Genomic DNA, 26,053 nt, shown 5'->3' on the forward strand with positions numbered 1-26,053 from the left:
GCCTCTGAATATCCATGTGAGACATACAACAAACTCTGGCCTGATCCTAGGACCCAAGAGCCTTGTGTTAGTGAAGAGTGTAATAAATATCCCTGTAGACATTCATTCTTCAAAACAGGTCAGATCTTTGCCCAAAACAGAGTCTCAAGAAGATGCAGTTGTCCAATGTGAGCTACCAGGCTCCCAGATCCCTGCTTCTGGCTTGATGGCTCTAGAGTCTGCCCCAGAACTGCCTCATCGGTTGAGTCACAACAAGTTTTGTCTTGTTCAAGTCCAATTAAATGCCCAAATGATAGCACAAAATGAGCTACTTAGCCTTCCACACCTTTTCCTCACCTGGGGAATGCACCAAATTGATGCTCACATTCTGAGACCAAAGAGCAGGACGACCTTGCATTGCCTGTACAGGATGTGTGCCTTGCATAGACGTGTATGTTGATAGCTTCTCTCTAGGCACAGAGGGGCTAGGGACTTAGCCACAGGCATAGCTTCCCAAGGACAGAATACAGGGGACCTCGTGCCACACCGATGGTGGTGAAAGTTACCCGTGACATCCCCATCCTTCCTCCCCATCTCTTTAGACCTTCAGTAATTCCTCTCTGAATTGCCTGCCTCTCCTAACATTATCAGGCAGAAGCGTACATCCCACTTCATTAAGCCTGTAAGCCACTGGTTGGATGATATCTGACTTGCATCCGTTTGCAATTTAAAATGGGCATTTGCTTCAGATCAAAGTGGTAGTGGCAGCAGGGACAGAAATTAGCATCTCACGGTCTCTCTCTCCCTGGTTTCATTGCCACAGTGTGTCTCCCTCATTACCAGGGAAATGAAACATCTTTACAGTTCAGGCTGCCTCTGCCTTTTATCCTGCGGCCACCGCACGAGGCATTACTGCCACATTTAACAGTGATTGGTCACGGCCCTTCTTTTTCAAATGGGACAGTGGGCCTCTCCTCCCTATTAGCATCCCATGAGGGGGCTGCGAGGAGTCACAGCCCCTTGTGGTTTGCCATACTACTCCCAGCATTCACCCATTCATTCCCTCACACTTAAAATAACAATAAAACCAATGTTTTCCCTCCTGCTGGTGAATTTTCACACTTAGTCGACAGTCGCAGCAACGAATGCTCCTCCCACCCCTACAAGGAGCAGGTAACAGCACGCACAAGGCCGGAGACCGGGTCACCCCCTGCTTCGCAGCCGCCCCCCCCCCACGCTTTGCCTTCATGATGGTCCCCAAGGAGGAGTCTGAGGACAGCACCCATCACAAGGGCAGGTTCCAGGGATGCCGGAGGAGCAGCTCCCTTCCCTCTCCCCTCACTTTGCCCAGCAGCCCAGGCACACAACCTGCACCCAGTGCCTGCAGAGGGAATAAGCACAGCATCAACTAAAAGACAAAATAGCCCTTGCTCGGATTATTTTTAAATAAAGCTGCCGCTGGAGGTGAGTAGTTTGCTATGGCAGTAGTGAGCTTGTGCCCACGCGTCCCTGGAGAGCTCGCTAGCACTGGCTGTAGAGGAGGGCTCAGCTCCCTGCCAGCATCACTTATAAACATAGAACTCTCCTTAGAAACATACAGGAAAAAATGTAATGAATGAATGAATGAAAGAAAGCAAGCCCAGATGAGCACATGCTCAAATTTGTTGCTTGTGGTATTCTGTTTCCTGTCTAGATTGCAGAAGCAAGTAGTGTCTGGACCTTACTTTCCAGTTTGCGTTTCTAAATAGGAGCTGCTATGGAGACATGCTTGTGTTTGGTTTAAATGATGCCCACAAAAGGATTTTTGGGGTTTGGGGTTTTTCTTTTAAATGCCCAAGCAGGTAGGGGACTATTAATCTTGTCAGTCCCACAACCAGCCTCTTTGCTGGTGAGTGCAGCTGGCTGAAAGGGTGCTGAGCTGGACCCTCCTGCTTGCTGCGGTAGCAAAGCGAGCCAGATACCACATTACCTCTCACACATCCTTCCCGCCTTGAGCCCCATGGTTTGTACTGCTTCTGCCTTGGAAAGCATTGCTCTAGGGCAAGGACTGCTTCTTCCTGCCCTTTGCAACAGCACTGTAGTCCCATAATATCTGCTGGAATAAAAGAGGGAGGAGGCAGAGGATTGGAGGAGAAGGACCAAAAAAACAGCAGTAAGCAGATATGATGCAGCAGTTCCTTGGTGTTAAGGAAGGTTTAGAGTCCTAAGAGAGGTTCTGCTTTGTTTTAGGTGCCAAAGCCCAAGGCCGAAAGACGCGCGAAACAAGCAGGGGCTGTGGGAACCAGCTGGAATGCAAAATAGCACCACGTGAGACCAAAGCACATGTCAAAAGTGCATCTTTTATTTCCAGTTTTTAAATATTGTATCACAGGAAGAAAACTGAATGTCAAATTTCAAAACCAACTTAAACTTAATAGGGAGGAATGAAGAGATGCTGCTTGAGAGGGGACATCCCAGGAGAAATCCAAGTCATTTGTTTGGAAGCATTTCTTGAAAGTTTGGCAACCTTCCTCAACAACCTTGCCCTGGCAGTACAGGGCAGCACACTGCTGCTGTGCCCTCTGCTCCCAGGCAGCGGGGCAGGCCAGGAAACCCTGAGCCTTCGGCTGCCAGAGGATGCAAAGTACCTCCTTGCTTGCAAGCCACTTCCCACCGCTCCTGCACAGCAACTAACTCATCACCCACTCTCCCACCTCGCAGGATAGAGGAGCCTTGCAGCAAAAGGTCCTCAGTACACCCATCTTCAGGTGAGAGAGTCACTGGTGTGATCCTTTGTCCCACTGCGCTGGGTGAGCTGCCCCAGCGGTCACTGAGCACTGGCTTTGCTCCTGCCCAGAGGCAGGTGCCATAAAAGCATTCCAGGAAGGCAACGCAACACGGGGGTTATATTCCCACCCGTCCTGCCCTCACATCATCCATCTTCTGAACAGTGAGGGTCTGCCAAGCTGCAAGGTTGTGCTGGCTTGCCTGGGAGGCAGTGCTGCTCTCCTCTCGCCTTATAGTTTCCATACCTTCCTATAGAAACACAAGAGCACAACATAGCTCTCATGTTTCTATAGCCCCATTCAACCACTTCCCAGTGGATTAATTCTTGTTGGAGGCAGCTCTGCACTGCCCTGTAGCCCCTTCAAGCTGCTTTAAAGCCTATGACAGGACCCTGGACCTTCCCACCGCACGCTGCCCTCACACAGGACGTTCCCTGGGCAAGGATGGGGGACGGGGTGCAACAGGGGCACTGCTGTGCTGCAGGGTCTGCGCTATTGCACTGTTTTCCCCCACGGGGCTGTAACAGCTAAATATATATTTTATCGGCTGTTCTAATTTACATCAGAGGCTGGACTTGGAAAAAAGGTGGCAATGGGGGTGGGTGAAGGTGGCCAAGAGCCCCAACAGCAAAATCAACACCATCCCCTGACCCACCACACATACACGTCTCTCTCCCTCTCATACATTTACCTCAGCTGAGTGAAATGTTCTCTTTAAAAATAGGACTGGTTTGGAGCTTTTGCTGTGATAAGTTACAACTCTTTCTAAGTTCACTCACGGAAAAAAAAAACATCTTAAAACATATAGCCGAAAGGTTTGGCAGTGACCCACCAAAGCCAGAAAAAAAATAAAGAGGAAAAAACCCCGCCACTGCAAAACCACACATTTTTCTTGCAGACCCTTTTATCAAGGCCCTAGGCATGCTTTGCAAACTTATATTAAAACCTCTAAACCTGTGTGAATAGAAAGCTGCTACTTCCATAGGCCTCTGGTTAACTGAGCAAAAACGGGACAGAAGAAGAAAGCACCCTGTTGATGGGGAGACCTCCCTCTCTTTGCCCACTTTCTTCCCCCAGTCCACCAGACACAAAAATCTCGTGTTGCAGTAGAGTCTGCAGTTTTTTACACGAAGATCAGATGGCAGCAAAGATGCCTCCACAGACTTGCAACACAGTGCCGAGGTGGCCGAGCAAGGGGCCAGCGCGGGCTTGGGGGATGCACCAAACCCAACCAGGTCACTCACAGCGCCTGCACAGCTTACGGAGACTGACCCCCACACGTGACCACGGCAGCAGGGTAGGGGCTGTCCCACGCCACCACCCCAGCAGTCTGCTAATGAGTAGCAACCTAAATAAGTTTGATTTTTGAGCAGAAGGCTGGTCTTGATGAGGTTCATCCTAAGACACGTAAAGAATGGGCTGTCAGGCCATCTGTTAGTGGTTTGCTGTGGTAACACCTGAGGAGTGTGAGAAACCGAGTGACAAGAAAAGGGCAAAATTATTTTTAAAAAGAAGGGGAAACTGAACACCTGCATCTTCTTAACTGCAATCCTCAGGGAGATGCAGGGACATAGTAATTACAAGCACCTAGAAGAATGCAAGAAAAAAAAAGAAACTTTTTTTGGTTTGTTCTGAACAAAAACAGAGCACGTCAGACCTACCTAATCTTCCCTGCAAGAAGTAGTCCTATGGGAAGCTAAGGAAACAATCCAAACAAAAACACAGGAGGACAGCACAAAATTGGTAGATAAACTACATGCAGAGATTAATTGTTACTAGTTTATGGTCAAAAATGGTTCCTTCTTTCCTTTCTCACGCCCTAACACACCTACATCTCCTTTCTGTGTCCCCTAATTACGAGCTGGATGCTAGGCAGCCAGTGTATGGCTGGCTCAGGGCTGGCTGTCAGGCAACTCCCACTGCAGCCTTCCCTTGGTGGGACAGCTCGCCTGCCTCCTCTCCTTCATCGGCTACCACTTTCCACGAAACATGTAGGAGTTTAATGTCCTGGGAGCATCTGCTTCTCTGTCAAAACAGACTGAAACTGGTCCACGAATTAAACCATTACTGAGACAGGACTAAGACAAACAGACAGCAGGATCTTTTGCAAACTGGTGCAGAAAGCTGTTCAACAGGCCCATGCAAACAGTGCTTCAGTTAGATAGGAAAAGTCAACAGCCTGAACACACAGTGGAGAAACAACTTGCTAGACAGCGAATCTGCAGGAGAGGAGCCTGCCAACTGCAAGCCAAGCGCAAACAGTGCCACATTGTCACAGGCACACAGAAAATCAAACATCCTACTGGGATGTGTAAACGGGACATAACCCACAAAGCGGGGAGGAAACCTCTGCAGAGAGCCCCACATGCGGCTCTGAGCACTCATGCCACAGGAGAGACAGCTGGGGTCAGGGCAACAAAGAGAAAAGCTGCACGAGGTCCGGGAAACATAACCCACAGGGAAAGGCTGAGCAAACTGGAGCCAGCCAGTGCAGACAGAGGAGGCTGAGCAGGGAAACAAGAGCAGTAGTCTTCAAAATTATGCAAAAAGTGTTTTTTCAAGGAGAAAGGGAAGGAAGCACCTCCTAGTTCCTCGGGATACAGGGCAGGCAGCTTTTCTAATTGTAAGGAAGGTAAAGGACTTGAACAGTTCATCTAGAGGGGCTGTGGTGTCTCCAACCCTCCCTCCAGTCAAAGGAAGCAAGTTCATAAATGTCTGCCATGATTTCCACACAGCTGCTTTTATCTGAGGACAGCGCTTTGATCATCACCCTGACGCCTGACCTTACAACTTGCTGGGACCACGTCCCACTTTGCACAATTAGGGCTTGCGTATCCCTTGACTTATAGGGATGGGATCGAAATCTCCTTTCCTCTAATGCATCAGCAAGCCAGCCTTCAGGTAGCAGAGCTCCTCAGCCTTGAAAAAGTGAGCCTGAGCTGGATTCCAGAGCATAGAGGAGCTGCCCTGCAAGCGCACACATGGCTTTTTTATTACATGGTACAATCGGGAGGTGTCTAATACCACGTCCCAGCCATGCAGCTTCAGCATGAGGGGCTGGGTGCTGTCTTCTACAGCAGTCCCAGCAAAGGAAGGAGCTGGAAAGTCTTTGTACACTCATCTCCAAGATGGCTTGGTGTCTGCTTCTTCCTCTGGGCTCCAAGACTCTGTGCAAGTCCCTTACTGGGTCAACAAGATTCAGTTTTTGTGGATGGCTATGGTACCCCTGCTGTGGACTTTCTTCAGCCCCAGCCAGCCTTGCTCAGTCCTCATGTTCCTGTGACAGGTTTTGTGATCCTTTTCCTTTCAGAGAAGATGCATTTTGGGCACAGGTGCTCCCAGAATGAGGGGACAGCAGTGTCTGAGAGCTTTTCCAGCAAAGGGTGGACAAAGGCAAGTGCAATGCTTTAAATTGGACACCAATACTCTGTTTCCAGCTCTGCCACTTTTTTTTAGCCTGCACACCACATAGATTTTTTTTCAAGTCACCTAAAATGATTAGCAATTTGATACCTTTGTGTCGCAGTGCAAAGAGAGCTGGTTTTCCCCCCTTATACCTGTAGAGAGTAACACCACTTCCATCCACAGTGGGAGACACATACTACTGCAAGGACCTCAAATATACCACAATGACCAGAGTGTGAAATAGGTGGGCACCTAACATAAAAGACAGGAACACCTGTTATGAAAAAACTATTTGCTTAGTAATTCAAAGCCACTTCATTCCACTGCAAGTAAACACACAATTTTAAGGATTCATTGCAAGAGCTACTACAAAACAATAAAAAGCACCTCTCCAAGTACTCAGTCCTCCTCAGGTGTCCAGTTCTACTCCTTCAAGTTACATCTGCCATTATAGATCAGCTAAGTTTTCTTGACCCCTCCAGCTCCTTGTAGTTCCATCAGCTGGTCTCCTGTGACATTGCCCTTCTTGCTTTTTCCGAATTTGAAGTACAAGCAGAAGACAACAAGGGCCAGGAGAAGGATCAGAACCAGTGGTAAGTAGAGGATGAAGTTCAGCAGTGGTGGGGATGAGCAGATCCTAGACAAAACAGTTGACTCTGGAGTAAAAGAAAAAAAAAAGAAAAAAAAGAAAAAAGAAGTGAGGCCCCAAGCTAGTTTGAGTTTCTCTCTCCTACTGTTTCTACAGGTTATCTTTTTACCACTTTCCTCTCAATCTTCAACAGTTACCACGAATTTTTAAGAATTCATACAGGCTACCCGACGAGAAGGGGGAGAGAAACCAGGTAACTTGCCTCAATTTCTTGGTTTTGGAGCTCAGATAGGGCCCCAAGTCGTTCAGCTGAAACATCCCAACAGAAACAGCATGGCTCTCCAGCTAACCCGTGCCGGACTGGGCTCAGTAAGGAAAAACCACATACCCTTCACCCCCTGGGTCCCTGCCCAACACCAGTGACAGCGAGGTGAGGTGGAAGCCTGCCAGAGGCTGCACCACTGACAAGGAGGGACAAGAGGAAAGCAAAGGAAACCAGATCCAGAAGGTCCCTGACTTCCCCAGATGCCTGCCCCTCCTTGCTTCTGCGGCTCTGCTATCAAATTTCAGCCATGCTCAGCTGCAGGCAGCTGTGAGCCCCATCCCTGGCAGCTCCTGCAGAATAGCTCCCCAGTTGAGGTGGGGGCTGCCTGTACTGCTGGTGTACCCTCTGGGTACTTCACAAAACCATGTTTGATAAGTCCCATGCTAGCTGAAAAGCTCTCATTTACAGCCTCTCCATTTTTGTCCTGGGCTCCTTACAGCCACCCATTAATCCTGGACATCAAAATCTCCTCATCGACACGTAGCTTCAACATCACAGACTGACCTCAGACGCACCTGGCCTACCACAAAGGGTCATGCCAACTCCTTTGGGTCTGCTTTATCCACCTTAAAGCAGTGTTCCTCAATTCTCCTCTTTACCGAAGACCCACGTGCAGATGTTTTACGCTTGCTCTGCAGAGCCATGCTGAGCATGCAGGTCTGCTGATTTGAAGCTGTCCGTGGGGGACCCACACAGCCTGGTGGGTGAGGGATGAACCAACCTGGGGGCTACTCCTGGTTGTGAAACTGGCTTTCACCTCTCTACCTCTGAAGCTCTGCACCCCATCTGCATAGGTAGAAGCAACATTTACTCTCCCATAGGAAGACAGGGAGAAGTCTCCACTACATGAATGCCTCTATAGTACTAGGGAGGTATCCTAAAATGCAGCATCAGCGATTAGAGCTGAAGTTACTCCTGGTTATGGGTACACTCGCACATGGCTGTGTCATTACCCCTTGGAAAACTCCAAAACGTTGAAATTCATGAGCCAGAGGGGCATTCTCAGATACCTGCGTCATTACAGAAACATACAAGCACAAAAAAAACCAACCCCAAACCCAAAACCACCCAGATAATCTCTTAGATTTTATGAAAACCATGAAAATCACTTGGCAAAAACACTTATAAAAAATTGAAGGACAATTTTCTAGCAGTTACTGAGCAATTCTAGTAATGGTTACTCCACCAGTAATGGGTAACAAGAGACAGAGGGAGCTGATGAAGGAGAATTCTGAGTGCTAGAGGGAGCCATGATGGACAACAGCAGGAGCATAACAGCAGGGGAATGAAGCACTGTCAGTGCCTCCCTGTGCAATTAAATCCAGATTAGATCTGCTGTAGGTGCAAAGTCATGTAAGCGGGCTCTATGCTTGCCTGTGACAGCAGCAGGCACAAGGGAGGGCTCTACAGTGTGCCCTGAGCTCTTCCCCATCGGTCAGCATTGGCAATTCCTGCAGAAGCTATAACTGCACATTGGCACCCAGGCTGGCTTCGGGCATGGCAACTCCAGGGCTGAAGGCATGAGAAGAACTGCAGGATCCTCTCGGCTAAGTGCAACATGAACGATTTCACAGTTCATATTTTTAACTCCACATGGGTCATCCAAGCCTCCTATTTCCCCAAAGAGGCAAGAAAAGAATATTTTTTTCCTGCCTGTTACCTCCCTAAACACGCTGTATGTGCCTGACTGAAACCTTTGCTTTTATTTAAAATTCTGTGTACAGAATTGTGTTGGTTTTGGCTGGGATAGAGTTAATTCTCTTCATAGCAGCTAGTATGGGGCTATGTTTTGGATCTGTGTTGAAAACAGTGTTGATAATGCCAAGATGTTTTTGTTACTGCTGAGCAGTGCTTACATAGAGCCAAGGCCTTCTCTGCCTCTCACCCCACCCCACCAGCAAGAAGGCTGGGGGGACACGAGGAGTTGGGAGGGGACACAGCCAGGACAGCTGACCCCAACTGACCCAAGGGGTATTCCAGACCATAGGATGTCATGCTCAGCATATAAAGCTGGGGGAAGAAGGAAGGGGGGACATTCGGAGTTATGGCATTTGTCTTCCCAAGTCACCGTTACGTGTGATGGAGCTCTGCTGTCCTGGAGATGGCTGAACACCTGCCTGCCCATGGGACGTGCTGAATGAATTCCTTCTTTTGCTTTGCTTGTGTGCGCGGCTTTTGCTTTACCTATTAAACTGACTTTACCTCAGACCACAAGTTTTCTCAGTTTTACCCTCCTGATTCTCTCTCCCATTCCACTGGGAGAGAGGTGAGTGAGAGGCTGCATGGTGCTTAGTTGCCGGCTGGGGTTAAACCACAAGAATCCAGCTCTATCTTTGCACCCAGCATGCACCCCAACTCACCCCGAGAGGACAGAGGCTGTTTTTTAGAGACCTTGCTGGAGGTGGACTTGCCAGAAAAATCACACCAAGAATTTTTTTCCCCAAAACAGTTAGCATTCCGGCCCCAATGGCACGACCAGGAGCAGAGGTTTCTGCCCATGGTCCCACAGAGACCCCACAAGCCACAAAGCACTGCAGACACAAGTGCACTCGGTGGTACCCTCTGGGCCACATGCCTCACAGTTAGAGCTCTTGGTATCTCATCTGACCACCACCTATGGCATTTACAATGCCACGCACCTGGTTTCAGCCACTGGCAGATCAAGGGGACTGGGAACAGGATCTCATTGCCTCCCCCACCAGGCCCATAGCATGTGTCCCTCGAAGGGCTCTCCTCCCTCCCACAGCTCCCAACACAGCTCTGGTGATCTCCCCAGCACTGACCCCTTCTGCAGTCCCTTAGCAAGTCCTCCCAGCCCCTCTGCATTCTTGCCATCGCAGCCAGCATTGCCAGCAGAGAGCTGCCGTGATCGTCCCCCCCATCCCAGTATGGCTAAGGGGGAACTGGTGCGGGGTGAGCTGCCCCTCGCACCCAGCGGCGTTACCTGGCGGGGTGGTAGTGAGCCGGGTGTACCCTGAGCACGCCAAGGCTTGCAGAGCCCACTCCGTCCCCTCGCTCTGCTGCTGCCACTCCTGCACCTGGCAGTGATAGACCCCCGCATCACCCTCCTCCACGCTGCGCAGCGTCAGGCTGAAGTCACCGGTGGTGGGGCGGCGGAGGTGCAGCCTCCTCGCCAGGCTCTCCACGGGGTACTCGATGGCACCGTCATGGCGGAGGGTGAGCAGGGGCCTGACGTGCCTGCTTTCCTCTCCCCGAAACCAGGTGGCCGAGAGGTGGGCGGCGGGCAGGTGGGCACCTTGCAGCAGGCAGTGCAGCGTCACCTCCTCACCCTCCCTCGCTGAGACGCTGCGGTTGGTTTTCTCCAGCTGCAGTTCACGCCCTGGGGGGTAGGATGCAAGCAGAAAGACACGTTGCAGCATTGCACTGCCATAGAAATGCTCCTGCCTGTGCCCGCAGGCTGACAGAAATCTTCTGGAGCAAAGTGGGGGGGATCGAGATAGGGTCTTGCAAGAACCTCTGCAGGACACCCACAGGACCCTTGCTCCTGTGACTCATTCGCCCTGGGGTGGTCCTTCCTCCTCATCATCTCTGCCCCCTGTTCACAACCCTCTGCTGTAATACTTCCCAACCCCTCCAAGCAAGTGATAAGGCATCCTTTGGACCAAAAGCTACTTAGGAAGCTGGAATTCTCTGATCCACTTTTTTTAGGGCTGCAACCCATAAGCCAAGTGAGGCTGAGGGAGGGAAGAACTGGGCCAGGGAGACCCACTGTGCACCCCAGCGGTGCAGTGCCCAAGGTGGTTGCAGCTGAGCCGTCAGCCTTGTTCTCAGCAGCAATGTGCTGCAGGGTAAGGAAAAGAGTATTTTGCTTCAGGATGCTCAGGAGTACCACGAAATGGCTTCCTCTCTATTCGCAGCACTGTACAACCAACCAAGCGCACCATGTGATGGAGTGAAAAGAAAATGCCACGATTCGCTTTGTTATGAAGCATTAGACATCATCTGCCAGTGGCAAAAATACCAGCTTGGTTGGTTTGGGAGGATGTGGTAAATCCTCCTAATTCCCTATTTCTCTTTGAGAAGCACTGACACCTCCTGCATCCCTAAGTCTCAGATCCAATGCAGGAGCCACTGCTTCTCCTAAGCCCTGCTAGCTTAGGAGAGGTCTGGCAGGGGCCCCCTCGTAAGTTGATCCGACCTTCTCCAGCAGCACCTATATGAGAGAGAACCATCTGCTTACCTGGGAGCTTGAACTCCAGCATGGTGCTTCCTGATGCTCCCTCTCCGAGTTTGTACCAGCCATCCACCAGCCAGAGCCATTCCTCTACTACACAGTAGTACCTGCCCTGGTCCCCAGGGTTTGCAGAGAGTATCCGCAGCCAGAAAACGTTGCTGGACACCCTCTGGCTCAGGAACCGGGACTTTTGTGCAGGAGAGCTGAAGTCAGCCCCATATTCCAGTATGCTGCTGTAGTCGGCCCTTAGGATTTGCAGGGGGGTTGCATCTGCCAGAGGAGGAGGTAGGAGGTACCAGGTAATGGCAAACTGAGAATTGTTCTGGGCAAACATGATCCTGCACTCAATGGCTGTGTCGGCACCGCTGACAGTCTCCACAGAGCTTTCTTTTGTAGCTACACGAAGCTTGCTTTCTAAATGGAGAAACAAAATAATCATGCTGGCTGCAGCTGCCCATACAGGGATGCTGGCAAGGACAGGAATAAGGCTGGTCTGAGAGACCCACAGAAAGAAGAGGGAGGAAGAGGGTGCTCAAGGGACAAAGACCCATTAGGGGATGCTGGAGCAGAGGGGTGGGGGAAGGAGGGAAAGAGAAAATCCACACACCCTTATTTGAACTGTGGTGGGGAATCACTGGGTGCTACTGGGCAGAGGAGCAGCAGAGGAGGCACCTGGGGGACCATGGGACGGAGGCAGCCGCTGTGTTAGAGCTTGGAGGCAAAGCCTCTGTCTGAAGCAAATATGTCCGTCTACCACTGCTTTTATCGGCAGGCTCACACATAAGCGATAGAACCAGCCTGCAGCTTTGGAGACTGTGAACAAGTGTCTTATCTCAGAGAGGTTACAGAGCCTGCATGGGTTTCACTAACAGTCACCGTCTCCGGTGTTTGCTGTGGTTATTAATCAGAAACCACATAACACGGTCTTGAACATCCGCTGTGATTACACCTAGCAATTGCTCAATTTAGCACTGAGCAGCTCAGGAGAGGAGAGCTGCAGTGCTGCCTGCAGCTCTGCCCCCCTGCAGGGTACACAATTGCTCCCGATGTGCCTGTGCTGCTGCTGGTTTGAGGGGCCCCCTTCCCCCTGCACCTCACCTGCTGCTGGTGCCTTTCCTTCTCCTCCAGCAGTGGAAAGGCTACAAACCGGTCTCTTCGAAGGGCCTCCAATGACCGGCATTTCCTCTTGGCCCTCCCCTCCAAGCTGAGACACCACCTCTGTCAGACGGGGTTAGCAGTCACGCGAAGGAGTACCCACGGCTATCTACCCGTGGGTAGACAGAAATTACTCAGCACGAGACACCTTCAGGCTTTTTAGCGACTGCAGACTGAGCTTCCATTCTCAGCACGTTCCTTGCGTACGAGCTGAGCAGCAGGACGCCCTGTGCCGTGGAGGCTGGGCGCAGCCGAGCTCCCTTCGGCTCAGCCCCTGGGTGCTGGTTCAGGGACGGGCCGCAGAGGACACACTGAGATGCCCCTGCAGAGCATCCCAGCCCCCTGCCCTCGGCCGCAGGCTCAGCAGGGCGCTCTCTCCTCCGCAACACCTCCCCGAGGGATGCCATGGCAGCAAGTTACGGAGAGGGCCTATGAACCAGGAGGCAGCTGCAGCTTCTCCCACAGGGGCAGATGGAGAAGAGGGACACCACAAGAGAAAGCCCAAGCATTTCCTCTTCCTTCAAGCATTTCTTCTTGAAAAACTCAAGCAATCCACTTCAGAGGCCATCACTGCCTCTCTTGAGGCCAGTCAATGCAAAATATCCCAACTGATGGCTCTTGACAGCCCTGCACATGGGCCTCTGCCCCCATCTCAAATTTGCCAACAAAACCTCTCTGCTCACGTCCACTTATGCTGCTCTTCTCTCTTCGCACCCTGTTGTCCTTCCTTCCCCTTCTCTCTACACTGCAGACAGACACATTGTCACCAAAAGGTTGACAGTCTCCTCCACAGCAGGACTTGCACAAGTCCCAGTATCTGCTTACTGCCTCACCTCAGTGGTGAGGATTTCAGCAACAACATTCACTGGGAAGTCTGGGAGGTGGCCACTCCCAAGGGATCAACAAAGTCCTGTCCAGCATTTCACAGTGCACCTTTGCTACTCTGAAGAAACAGGTAAGGGCAAGAAGCAGAAGAAACAGGAAAGCAATCACCCTAATTAGGAAGCTGTGCAATTAATCAGATCCACATACAGAGAGATCAAGCAGACTTGAGTGCGCTTAGGAAACAGATGCAAGCTGATGTCCTCCAACTTCAGTACTTAAAAGCACACCCAGTCCAGAGCCAGCTCTAAGGAAGCACAAATCTTCAGGGAGGGACACTGTAGATATTCAAAAGCTGTCTGGAGATGGTCCTGAGCAACCTGCTCTCGGTGGCCCTGCTTGAGAAGGGGGCTTGGACCAGATGACCTCCAGAGGTCCCTGCCAACCTCAACCATCCTGAGTTTCTGTGACAGGTGAACTGATCACACTGCAAAAAATAAGACACTTGGTTCTTAACTTCAGCTGTTCAGTACAGAGAAGTATCACTCAGCAAGCCTGCTGAAGTTCAGGAGCTTTATTCAGGGACCCAGAAGTGAACTCTGACAAAGGGAAAGAAAAAAATACTCCCAGGTGTTTCAACTGGAGACTGCTCCCACTTCAAAGGCCACAGGAGAGGAATGGGCAGGACCAGGGAAAGCGGTGGACATCGGGGACAGCTTTCCCGTGTCAGACACAAGGATGTGCCTTCCCCAGCTGCAGCTGCCAAGGAGAGCATGCCGGCAGAGCAGCCCTGCCGCTCATCGCAAGCAGTTCTGCCACCTCTCCCAGCAAAAAGGAACTTTAGGAAAATCAGCTGTGGGGCCATGCTGGACCAAAACGTGCATCTCTCCAGGTGAGCTCCTCCTGGCAGTGCTGCTGTGGTCAGGGGCAGGCAGGTAAACCCCAGGACTTTTCCCCAAACCCAGAGAGGCTGCCAGCACAGGAGACAGCAAACAGCCCAGGGCAGAAGGCCCCTTGCTTGAGTACGGCCCAGCCTGAAAATACTCGAGAGAAGCAAAAGCTACTAGAGCTCAGAGAGGAGCCACAGAAACCACTGCTGTGAGCACTTGATTTTGATGAGAAAAATTGCTGCTACACTCTCAGAGAAGATCACCCCGAGAGGAAGCAGAGCACTTGCTGCAAAGCCCCTTTGTTTCAGCTCCAGGTCTCTTCTCACTACCGCTAAAGACCAATTACCAAAAAGGGCAGAGCAGCTGCCTGCCTTTTCCTTTGGCACAGAAAGACACTGTGCTGTTTTCCCTTTCATTTTCCATTTAATTAACCAAGCCAAGCCTCTTGCTGCCCATCTCACTGCGAGCCCTGCCTGCTGACGCTGCGCTTTCTGCCCAGCCCAGGAGCAGCAGAGCACACGGAAGGGCACGGCCGCTGCAGGACCCGTGCGGGCCAGCCAGAGCGGCTGCTAGTGCAAAGCCCCCCGCGGTTCGCTCCGGAGCCGGGGGGAGCCACCGCGGGCAGCTGCGCTGAGAGGCTGATGGGAGCATCCCTGCTAGGGTTGGGCAGCATCTGCCTGCCAAGGGCACTAATTATGGGACCCCATCAAGAGTCAGATGCTGAACTACGTAAGAAGTCAGAAATGGAAAAGACCTGTCCTCCTTCCCTTCTTGTTATGACCTTTCACGCGTGTCCCTCCCGTCTGAAGCTACAGGCCAGATCCACAGCGGTGTTTAAACTCCTTAAGCACCGACTGACACTGAGTGGTAAACAAAGTGCTGAAGCAAAAGTCAAGAGCTCCAGTCTCTCTGCGGTCTCCAACCATAAGATTTTGTATATGAAGAAACAGGTTGGCGATTTTCATGATTTGCAGCTTTATTTTCTACAGCTTCACCTCATCCCATTGCCGTTAGAGCTGGCTTCCTTCCCAAACTTACTTCTCTACCTTCCCAAATATCCTTCACTGGCTCATGCTGCCTTTCTGAGAGAGATGGCACTAGAGCCAGCAGCCGCCTCCCATTGCACATCATCCCCTCCCAATTCCCACCACCTTTACAGCACCGCAGTATCCAGTAACGGCTGCAATACATTTGGAGCCAAATGTCGTAATATCTCACTGCTCCACTGCTACCATCTCCTCTGTGTAGGCGCTCTACGGTTATACCTGTTCGCCTTAATGCCATTTACACTACTAACGTACTACTACTCACAGACGCTGTCCGTTGTCACCCCTAGCCTCAGTACCACCCTGCAGACCCCTTGCCCCCAGCTGGCTGGAGCTCAGGTGTAATACAGAGTACCCCAGCACCCAGTTCTGCAGGGGTGAGGAAAGAGCAGCAGCAGAGCAGGGGAGGGAGCAGCACAGAAACAAGCCCAAACAGGGAAGGAAACGTACCAACTTACTACAGCAAACCCAGCAGTGAAAAACATGGAAAACACGTGATTTTAGTTCACTGGGTTGTGATCCCAAAAATCCAAGGATTAGAGGAAGGAGCGCTTAATGCATGCAAAAAGAGCAAGAACTCTCCTTTGCTGGCAGAACAGACACAAGGTAAAAAAGAATAGCCTGTATTCTCATGCCTGCCTCCACAGGCTCAGAGGTTTTGCCTGGGACAACGGCTTCCATTCCTGCAGCAGCCCCAGCCACGAGCAGGGCAAGCTGACACCATGCTGCTGCCAGGGTGGCAGGGAGCAGGCGCGCAGCGGGCTGGCTGGGCGGCTGTGGTGTATTTACAACATCTCTCTTCCATAAGAGGACGAGGCTCCCTGCGCGATGCTGTCAGGCACATTGGCAGCACGGACCCTGCCTGCAGAGCTGGCCATAAAAGGGAACCCTAGCCAGGACTCCCAGCTGCGCAGCCCAGCCGTGCCTGGGAGGAGACACCTCCACCCAGGGCCCCCAGCACCTTGCAGCTCAGTGCCGGCTCCCAGCACGGCAGAGAGCCCTGGCCCTTTCTCAGTGCACCTCAGATACACTGGGGGAAGCTTGGGGGACACAGACATATCCCAGCACCAGCTTTGGGGGCCTGCCTCTCTCTACTGCCCTCCAGCCCCCCAGAAGCCCACACCATGGGAGGTATCTCACACCCCCAGCATTCAACTGAGCTCCTTGCAGGGGACTACTTCTTCCCAGAAACAAGGCTTAAAATCCTAGTGGCAATGCTGATTCCCATACGCTTGGCATAATCCATGGTCCTGGTTGCCCCTGGTCATGTTTGATAGATTTAAAGTTGCAGAAGGAGACATCTCTGCTGAAGAAGCGCCCGTGGCACTGCTTACCTGGCAGCACCAGCTTTATCCCCACGGCATTGGACCTGGTGGTGGCCGCCGGCTGCCCCAGCGGCAGGGTGTTCTTCCTCCAGACCTCCACCTCACACTGGTACGTCCCCTCGTCGGCAGCCGCGGCATTGCGGATGCGCAGCCTGAAGGAGGTGGCAGCCTTCGTCAGCTGGGCTTTCCCCTGGAAGCGTGGCTGTGCTGCTCCCCAGGCCACAGTGCCGCTGGGAAAGACCCGGACCAGCTCGTGGTAGTGGCCGGTGGGTGGGCTGGGCTGGAAGAGCCACCCCACGGACGCCGGCACCTCCTCGAGGGTGTAGCTGGCGCTCACTTGGCAGACGAGTTCAAAACTCTGCCCATATTTGACAGTGGCAATTCGGCTTGTCAGCGTGGCGTGCAGACCGAGACCTGCTCGGGAGGAGAGAGCTCTTGGCGCTGGGACAGAAATCCTGCCCCGTGCCATCTTGCCGCCACCCTTCCCACGTAGGGCCGTCCCCGCCGCCGCAGCCACCACAGCCCCAGGGCAGCCAGCAGTCCTGCCGCTCCTCTGGCCAGCGCTGCTCTCCCCCAAGTAGCACTGTGCTCTTCCAGCCCCACACAGTCCCTAGCCCTCTCCTACCTCGCCTCCCGCTCTCCCACCCCCAGCCCCTTGGGCAACCCTGAGTACCCTCTCTTCCAGGCTCCCCATCCCGCCCTGCGGCAGGGAGCCAGGGATCCTCTGCTGATCCTGCTGCCCGGTTTGCTGCCTCTTTCCACCCTCCACAAAAGCCTAACAACTCCTGTGGCCCGACCAGTGCTCTCAGGCTCTGGGCCCAGCAATAAGAAAGGAAAACCACCCTAAATCACAGCCAAAAGCTGCCACTCCATAAAGGCACCCGTTCCAGCAATCAAAAGAAGAAACGGCATTGCACGCCGGGGAGGTTAGCGGCTCTGCGCTCAGACAGGAGGGCAGGAGAAGCGATCAGATGCCAGCACCAGGGGTGTATCTCTGACGAAGGCCACCATACAACTCATCAAGTGCCTTTGTTGAGCTTAACTACTGTAAGTAATTATGCTGCTAGGACAGATATTTTGTATTTCAAGTTAAGGAGACAGACAGACCTGCTGAGCAAGCCACCGCCTTTCAGGTCTCTGGGCATTTTAGCTGTTTTGTCCCACTTGTCTCTCCCAGAACACCTCATGGAGGACCCAAGCACCCTGCTAGAAATGGGGAAACTGAAGCACTCCAGGGCCAAGCAATCAGCCCCAGGTCACCCTGCAGCAGTAGCGGAGCTCAGGGCACAGCAGACCTCTGTCCTAACCACATGTGTCCACCCGCTTCTCCAGCCTTGCCTCCAGCATGACCAGCTTGAAAGCCCAGAAATAGGGGTGGCCCAACTCACCCATGGAGCTGACTGTCACTGCTGTCTCCCCCTCCTCCGTCCAGCTCTGGCCTCGGGACCACTCCGTCACTTTGCACCCATACCGCCCGCTGTCGCCCTCGTCCAACGTGTTGGGGATCACCAGGGTGAAAGCGCCGGAGCTCGCTTTCTCCAGCCGGAGGCTCCCTCGAGTCCTGCTGTCCCGGTAGGCGTCGCCCAGGCTCAGGGTGCCGTCCCGCTCCATGGTGGCCACCAGCACCCGGGGACCCGGGTGCTGCGGTGGCAGGTGCCACCACCGCACGGACACAGGGCTGGTCGCTCCTTGCACCTCACAAAGGAGGACCAAGGCGTCTCCTGCCATGACCTGTGGCGTGCTGGTGGACACGGACAGGCGCATGTGGCTCTCTGCAAACAACAGTTACTGGGTAGGAGGGAACATTTTTGTGCTCCCCAGAGAAAGCCAGAGATACTGTGGCATTAAATGGAGAGACTAGACAAATCCTGACATTGGAAAAGGAAAGGAATTGCCTGAAATTTTCAACCAGCCTTTTCTTAGAACTTTGGAGAGGGCTTTGGTTTTGTTGGGTTTTTTTTTTTCTTTTTCTTTAGTGTCTTTCCTAGGACATGGATACATAAAGAAATACTTAAGAAATAGAGTCCCAACAGGCAGCTCCTGCTATATCAGAACAGTCATTGCCTAGCTATGACAAGGAAACCAAGAGTCTCCTACACATCTTTCTTAGACTGGTTTCTCACAAGTCATCCCACCAAAACAGGGAGAGCACCCTGATGGAAATGGCAATGATCCACCCCATCCAGAAGTACCTGTTCTGCTGGGTCATCCTGTGATCCTCAGGAGTAGCAACAGGTGTTGCTCATAATTTTCTGTACCAACAACACAGGAGGACCCCACCTCCCCAGAACTCTACCTATTTGCCCAAAACTTATTGCAAAGAGACTGAGCTAAAGTTTTACACTTTGTTGACAGCTGCTGCATCTGTCATGCTAATGTTTGCCAGAGCAAGCGCTTTTCCTATTGTTATCTACTAAAAATCTATGGCACATTTGCGCTCTTGCTGCAAACAGCAGGTATGTTGCTCCTGCCAAGATGAGGCCAGACTTGAAGAGCTCCCTAGTCAAGGATCACTGCAGGCTTTACCCAGAAGAGCAGCTATTAGGATTTACTAACCTATTGGCTTCACATTGACTTGGATGCCTGACGACAGTTTGGTTTGGATGCTGTGAATGTCTCCAGGAGTCTTCACTTCCGAAACGGAGCAGTGATACATACCGTTGTCCTTCAGCCCCACCTCATAGATGGTAAGGACATAAACTGTGTTGCTTTGCTTGAATGCTTGGAGATGCCCCAGCTTGGCTCTCTCCTCATATTCTTCCTGCCAAATCAATATCCCATGGGGGTCAACCCTGGCCAATTCCATGCCATTGAGGAGCCAAAGCACTTGGAAGTGCCTGCTGCTGCTCTTCTGGGCTCCCACCGTGCAATTGAGCTGCAAGGTATCACCTTCAGAAAGGGAGCTTTCAGCAGCAGTGATGTCCATGGAGAGGTCTCTGCCTGTGGGCAACCAAAAACAAAGAGGGTGCTGGGTGGCCCTGCCATGCTTCCCTCCTGCCTGGCAGCACCAATGGCCATACAGAGGGAAATGGGAGAGAATTCTCTATCAAAACCTTTTTTTTCATTAGAAGAGTCATCAGGATGGAAAATTTTGCCCATGGGGAGATGGTTGCCAGCTCCAGGCCCTAACCAGCAGTCGCAGGTGGAGGAAGAACCAGAGCCCTGAGGAGCTGACCTCCCTGCTTCAGGAACAACTAACCCCCCCCAGAGCAGAGCACCCACCAGGACGGCCTCAGGCCACAGCCACCTCCCCCGCTCCGCCCCGCTCAGCTCAGACATCCAAACCGAGGGCTGCCCTAGCCCAGAGGCATAGGCTTTTGCAGGGGGCTGGTCTGTCTCACCTCCTGTTCTGCTTCATGTAACATATATCCTGTAAACCAGAAAGGGGCACAAAGGGGCTTTATCACTCAGTGGTGTTTTTAAATCTGCTGTCTGTGGTGGGAGAAGGTATGTGGAGGGCTGGCACTCCAGCTGCTTGTCTGAATCTGATGCTGCTGGTCCCGCATGCTGCAGCCCTCACTGGCTGCTGCAGGATGTGGGCAAGAGATGCTCTCCAAGTTGGAGAGATTTTGGGTTAGTTCCTATAGAAAGCAGAAATGTCAAGACTTGTCACATCACGGGGAGGTCGGAGGGAAGCAAGAGGAGGTAGAGGTCTCCTAGTCCCTGTCCTGCCCCCCATACCAACTAGCAGCAGGTGCCAAGCAAAGAGGGTAGTGACAGGGGGAGCACAAAGTCATCTTCCCCTTGGCAGACCCTCTTGGGCAGTCAGCCACACCTGAGGTAAGGACCCTGTCTCTAGGTCCTATGATACGATTTGCCTTCCTTGCAGGGCATTCAAAGCCTCTGCCGCTAATGCCCCCTGGGTCCTGGCATCAGCCTGGCTGGAGAATGGCTGCAGGCAAAGACCCACAGGGTGCCCCGAAACCCTGTGCCGTGACCCCACACAGCAGTGGCACAGCCAAAAAACAGGAGGTAGGGCTGAGCCCTGACTCCCTGGGCAGGCAGCCTGGCTCACACCACTCCACCTCCTTGGGTCACTGTGGTGCCCTCCGTGTCTAACAATGAGGGGCAAGACTACATGCTGTAGTCTGGAGGTAAAATGGAGCAGCTCCCAGACTGCCACTGAAAGGGCTCAAATAATTTATTGAAAGAAGAGTACCCTGTGAATTTAAACACTGGTTTATAAACAGTTTGCAAAGAGGAATCCCAGCTGCTGTAGATATGTTTGGCATTCCCAAATATTTGCTGGAGAGTTTATAGAAACCGCTGGAGCAGCTGGCCATGGTCAGAGTGGTCACTGGCTCCCAGTGCGATGGGGCACTCAGCCCCACAGCCTGGGGTCTCTCACAGGGTGCTAGAGGGAGACCCCAGCCCTGCAGGTGTGATGTGCTGGAGGGCTTATATGCCTGCCACCGTTCCCCCCAGCAATACCAGCAGCTCCAATACAACCACCATATTATCCTCTTACCATCATCGCCTCCGTTCTACCCTTAAGAACTAGCACACTGCAAATATTAAACTCTCACAAAGTTTCTCTATTTCTGAACAGAAGAAACAGGGTGCTTGGTCCTTACCCATCTGTTTCTTTGGTTTCCTGCTCTGACTCACCACCCTCCCACAAGACACCAGTTCCCCTCACCACCTTGGCTCTGCAGCCTCCTCCATCCGCCCCGAGGCATGGGGGACATGGTACACCACCTCCCCGGGCATCTTTTCTGAGAGACTTGCTCCCATTTTCTTGCATACTACTGCCTATGTTAAAGAGCATCAACTAGACACAGCCTTGCCTTGGCTCCTTTGAGGCGAAACTTACTGGTGGGAAAGAGAGATTTTCCCTTCCTCTGGGCACAGCTACCCACACGCAGCAAGAGGAAGAGCAGGGTGAGGGACCACAGCAAGGAACAGGCTTGCAGCAGGAGGGACGGCAGGCAGGGTGCTCAGAGGAGTGGTAGCAAACACACAGTGCTGTAACCATCCCAGGGCAGTGGGGAGAGAGGGATTTTCGCACCAGCCCTGGGTGAGGCAATACAGAGCTTGCAGATGCCAGAAGCCATGGGAAGCTGCTGGGCAGAGGGAACAGGAGGTGCCTGGCAAGGACAAAGTGGAGCAGGCGTGGATGGGCAGCACTAGCAAGAGGCTGTTTTTCAAACTTTCCTATTCTAATCCATCTCTCATATGGTAGCAGGTCTAAGTCTCCTCTTTCTAAATACCTAATACTATATTTTGCTAGACTTCAAAGCACAGTCTGACCCACAGTCCCATTACCACCATATACAAACTACTAGGAGGAGACACAGGGATGGCCTAAAAAACAGCAACAACAGTTCCTCTGGAGGCCAGCAGACTTGCGACAGCATGGACAGACAAGCCACCTCCAGCAGACACCAGAGCTGTGCAGCACACGCAGCGCATCCCTGTGTCCCTCAGTGCCCGTGGCCGAGGCACCGCGATGGGCAGCTGACTTATGCGCTTCGGTTTCTGAGCCCGCGAGACCCTCGAGACAATCTAACAATGCGTTTTCCGCATACTGGAGCTTAACGCTGCCAAGGGGCCAGCCTGCTGTGGGCACACGCTGCTCTCTCTGCTAACACCTGGCATGGTCCCATGAGGTTACACAATTGCTGCCCGCATTGGAGATTCGGCTGCGCGAACCTGCAAAGCAAGAAGTAAGTACCAACAGCTCCCGAACCAAGGGCTGCCATGGCCCTGAGCCTGCCCGCCTCCCTCAGTGCCCAACCGAGGCGGCCAGACCCACCAGTGGGTCCCTGGGCTGCAGTGGAGGCAGGCAAAGGCCACTGAAGGCTGCTGCTATAGAGTCTCGAATGCACGAAAGAGTTGGAGCCAACATGTGAGTCTGCAAGGGCCTTACCCTGGCTCATGACCGCCAGCGATGTCCTCTCTGTTTGCTTGTGGGAGATGTCCTTCCACGTCTCATCAGGATCCTCAATCCACTCGGCCGCCTCGCAGTACAGCTGCCCCCGGTCGGACAGCTCTACGCCCCCAATGGAGAGCTTGTAGGTGGTGTTCCCAACCTTGTTCAGCCGCACATCCCCCGCCAGAAACCTCTGCACGTAAGAGGGCCCTGGCCTCAAGACGAAGTCCTTGGAGAAGGTGAGGACCTCCTCGGCGCGGCGGTCTCCTGCTTCCTGAAGATGGTACCAGCCAACAGAGAGATGTGTGTGCTGGGCAGTGGACTTGGACACCTCGCAGGTGAGCTCCACCGCGTCCCCTTCAGTGTGGGTGAGGATCTGGGGGGCCATGGAAGCCGAGAGGGTGTCTGCAATCACTGAGCACAGGGGAGAGACACGGAGAGCAGCTGGTTATAGGAAAAATCATTTTTGGCCTCAATGGGCAACCTGCCAGCCACTACAAAACCGCACCCAGCCCTATAGTATCCGACAGCATAGGAGAAATATCTTTTGTAGCTGATTGACAAGGCTTCCATCAGCCTATGCCAAGATGCGAAGTGGTTAAAACCTCAGCAGGGAAGAAAGCACAGTGAATCTCTCTGCAGTACCTTCTTCAGTCAAACTACGGGTAGTATTAATTAGGCAACCCCAAAGAGATTAACATCCAGCACCTCACAATCCCAAGTGCAGGCTGGTACAACGCCAGGATAAAGGAGGGAAAGGGTGAATACCAAGTGGAAGTACCATACCACCACGCAGACTTGGTGAGCTCACAGCAGGGCCTTTCCCTTTGCCTCTCCACCCCATTGCCTTCCCTCTCCCAGTACTCTGCAGGGGCTGCTACCTCCCTCCGTCTGTGGGTATCCCGCTTGGGTCAAGTCCCACACCCTGACCTAAGAGGACACCAAAAGCTAACGCACAGAGCCTGAAAACTCCTGCCCTCCTAAGTGCTTAGCTGTGAAATGCTACGGCTGCGTCAGGAGCTGAAGTTAAAGTTGGGCCATGGGACAGCAGAGGCTTCCCCTCCCTTCCCTTGCCCTGGCTAGGAGGCAACGTCCAGAGCAACCTGCAAGGGGACACGTGGGCAACCCTACCTTGGCCACCCAGGGGTAGGATAACAATCCCACACTGGGGAGAAGAGGAGGAAAATTTGTGCCCACCAGTCCCATTAATCACCCCTTTCCCCAGCTGCCCCTCTGGCAGGGACCCAGAGACGAGCACTCCTCCCCACTGCAAAGGTGAGGGCAGTGGAAGCCTGTCTGCACCCCTGCCTGGCAGGGAGCACGGCTCTCTTTCAGGACCCACCTGAGAGGTTCGTCTTGGCGCTGTAACTCCCAAAGTACCTCTCATCGGTGTTGGGCGTGTGGCACTCGTACTCCCCGGCGTCCCGGTCCTGCAGCTCGGTGATGTGCAGCAGGACAGCGTCCCCCTGCACCCGCTCCACGTAGATCCCCCGGCTGCGCACACGCTGGGTGTAGATGGCGTAGGGGAAGGAGGGGTCGACGGTGCTGACGATCTGCACCTCCCGCTCGGGGGCCGAGGGCAGGTAGATGGACCACTGGAAGTTCTGCTCCGCCGGGCCCTGGTAGCCGCTCACCTTGCACCACAGCGTGATGTGGGACCCCCTCACACGGTAGAGGGGACCCTTCTGAACAGTCACCACCCGTTGGCCAGTGCTCAAACCTGCCAGCAAACAGTCGGCACACGTGGTGTTTGCAGGGGTATATGCAACCCGAGGGCTGCAGACCGAAAACGGCAGTGGGTCTGGGCATGTATGCGACCACAATGTAATACTGGAAAGAATTGCTGTGCAGTCTTATTCTTTGAAGCACGAAGTCCAAGGGACATTGCACTCCTTGCAATTGTAAGAACAAGTCCTGTAACGATAAACCTCCAAACTTTCTTGTCTCCTAGCACACTGGGGATCACACAACAGAGACCACAGCATCATGGCCAGGGGGCTGGCAAGCCTGTTCATGGCTGGAGAGCATCTCTCAGCCAGCTGTTCAGGGGAAGCAGCAACCAGGCTGAGGTCACTGGAAGAAGCTTGTGGTGTGTTAAAATTAAGAGGGCCAAGCACTCCAGTCCTGCACAAGCTGGGGGGAAAAGGGAGTAGGTGCCTGAGCCGACCACTGCCAGAGAAGGTGATACAACACAGAAGCCAAGGGACATGGGGCAGCAGAAGGAACCAGCAGGCAGGGTGCTGCAGAGGTGCTCCATGAACAGAAACTGGGGAGGGAGTGGGAGAGGGGGCCAACAAGAGCTCCTCCAAAGGCAGGGAGCACCAGGAGTCATCAAGGGCTCCCTCTGTTTCTGCCTGCAGAGGGTTTGGGGAGGTGAAGGCCACCCGTGCACCCTCCCCTCCTGCAGAGCTCACAGTGGTGACACTCGCTCCATTCCAGTGCCCAGCACACACACTTGAGCAAAATGCCCACAGGACATGGGCACTGAGTAAAAAGCTAACCGTGGAGACCAGGCCAGGGAAGAGAGCTGGTGGCAGCACAGCCTAAGAAACATTCAGAAACCCCCTCCCAAGGGAAGGGGGGGAAGCGAGGTAACCCCCTCCACACCCCCAGCAGCCATGCAACAGGGGCACGCACATCCCCTCACCAAAACCCTGCCAGGGTCCGGGCTATCGCTTTGGAATGAAACCACAGTGCCGAAAGAAGAACATACCACCGCACCTCTCCCCATGGCCACTGAGCCGGACCAGCGCTGGCCAGGGCATCCCAGCACGCATCCTGGCCCGCACAGCCGCAGCAAGGCGCCCCCCGCTGAGCCACCCATCCGGAAAGGTCCCATCCGCACCGAGGGGGTGCTTCACCTCCCCCTTGCCTGCCCCAGGAAAGTCCCCGCTACGGTGCGGGCCACTCACCCAGAAGGAGGAGAAGGAAGGCAGGTGCTGGGCACCGCTCCAGCCCCATGGGAAACTGCTCTGCTCGGGTCCTCTCCCAGCAGGGCAGTGGAAGGAAGGCTCTCGCAGGGGATGGCAACAGCCACCCTGCTGTTTTGAAAGTGGCTGGGAGGAAGCTGCCTGGCGGCAGTGGTTTCCTCTGCTTAGAAACAGCAGGGAGAGGTTGGGGAGCGGGGTGCAACAGAAAAGCAACACGTCTCTGGGAGGTGACAGCCGGCACCCCGGCCCCATGCCACCCGGGCAAGGGTGATGCCCAAGGCCCCTCCTGCCACTGTGTGCGTGCCAGGTGCCCGACACTACCAGCTGTGGCTTTGCTGTCCGACAGCAGCTCACAGGCTAACCCTCTGCCTCACGACTCCCGCTTCGCTGCATGGAGTAGCTTGGTCCCTGCTAACAGAGGGATCAGGGACCAGACCCCAGGGAGGGACGGGGGCAGATTTCTAGGGCTGAAGCTCCCCTCAACTATTTATTTTCCGTAGCTGCAGACAGCAGCACAATGCCTCAGGTACAGGTTGGGGTAGCACAGTGCTCCCCGAGGATGGCTGACCAAGCTCTGCCTTGGGGTGCAGTGGGGTACCCCAAGCATGATGTCTCTCCCACAGCATCCCCACCAGCCCATCAGCTACACAGACAGGAGACCCTCCAGCCTAACAGCCAGCCCAGGCGGCTTATCGGCTCTCAAAGGATCACTGCACAGCCAGAAATCGGCTGGGAACGCTCTCCTGTAAGCACAT

At 53.4% G+C, this 26,053-nt stretch overlaps 1 protein-coding gene across 1 annotated transcript; it reads right to left on the reverse strand.

Moving 5' to 3' along the window:
• Positions 1–5,890: 5,890 nt before the first annotated feature.
• Positions 5,891–25,329, reverse strand: CD101 (CD101 molecule). Its single transcript, XM_075033989.1, has 9 exons — positions 25,281–25,329; positions 23,711–24,088; positions 22,366–22,782; positions 19,053–19,436; positions 17,885–18,268; positions 16,506–16,910; positions 11,265–11,672; positions 10,008–10,403; positions 5,891–6,805 (listed from the first exon to the last, which is right to left on the reverse strand). Exons 1-9 carry the CDS (start codon positions 25,327–25,329, stop codon positions 6,609–6,611), a joined length of 3,018 nt encoding a protein of 1,005 aa, XP_074890090.1. The 3' UTR covers positions 5,891–6,608.
• Positions 25,330–26,053: the final 724 nt, after the last annotated feature.

Source organism: Buteo buteo, chromosome 8 (assembly GCF_964188355.1).
Source record: "Buteo buteo chromosome 8, bButBut1.hap1.1, whole genome shotgun sequence".
Classification (NCBI taxonomy): Eukaryota; Metazoa; Chordata; class Aves; order Accipitriformes; family Accipitridae; genus Buteo; species Buteo buteo.

Coding starts and splice junctions, on each gene's coding strand:
- CD101 (XM_075033989.1), bottom strand. CDS start 25,329: ATGGGGCTGGAGCGGTGCCCAGCACCTGCCTTCCTTCTCCTCCTTCTG. Junction 18,269..19,052: donor AGTCAATGTGAAGCCAATAG/GTTAGTAAATCC, acceptor TGTTGTTTGCAG/AGAGCCACATGCGCCTGTCC. Junction 6,806..10,007: donor GCTCACTACCACCCCGCCAG/GTAACGCCGCTG, acceptor CTTTTACTCCAG/AGTCAACTGTTTTGTCTAGG.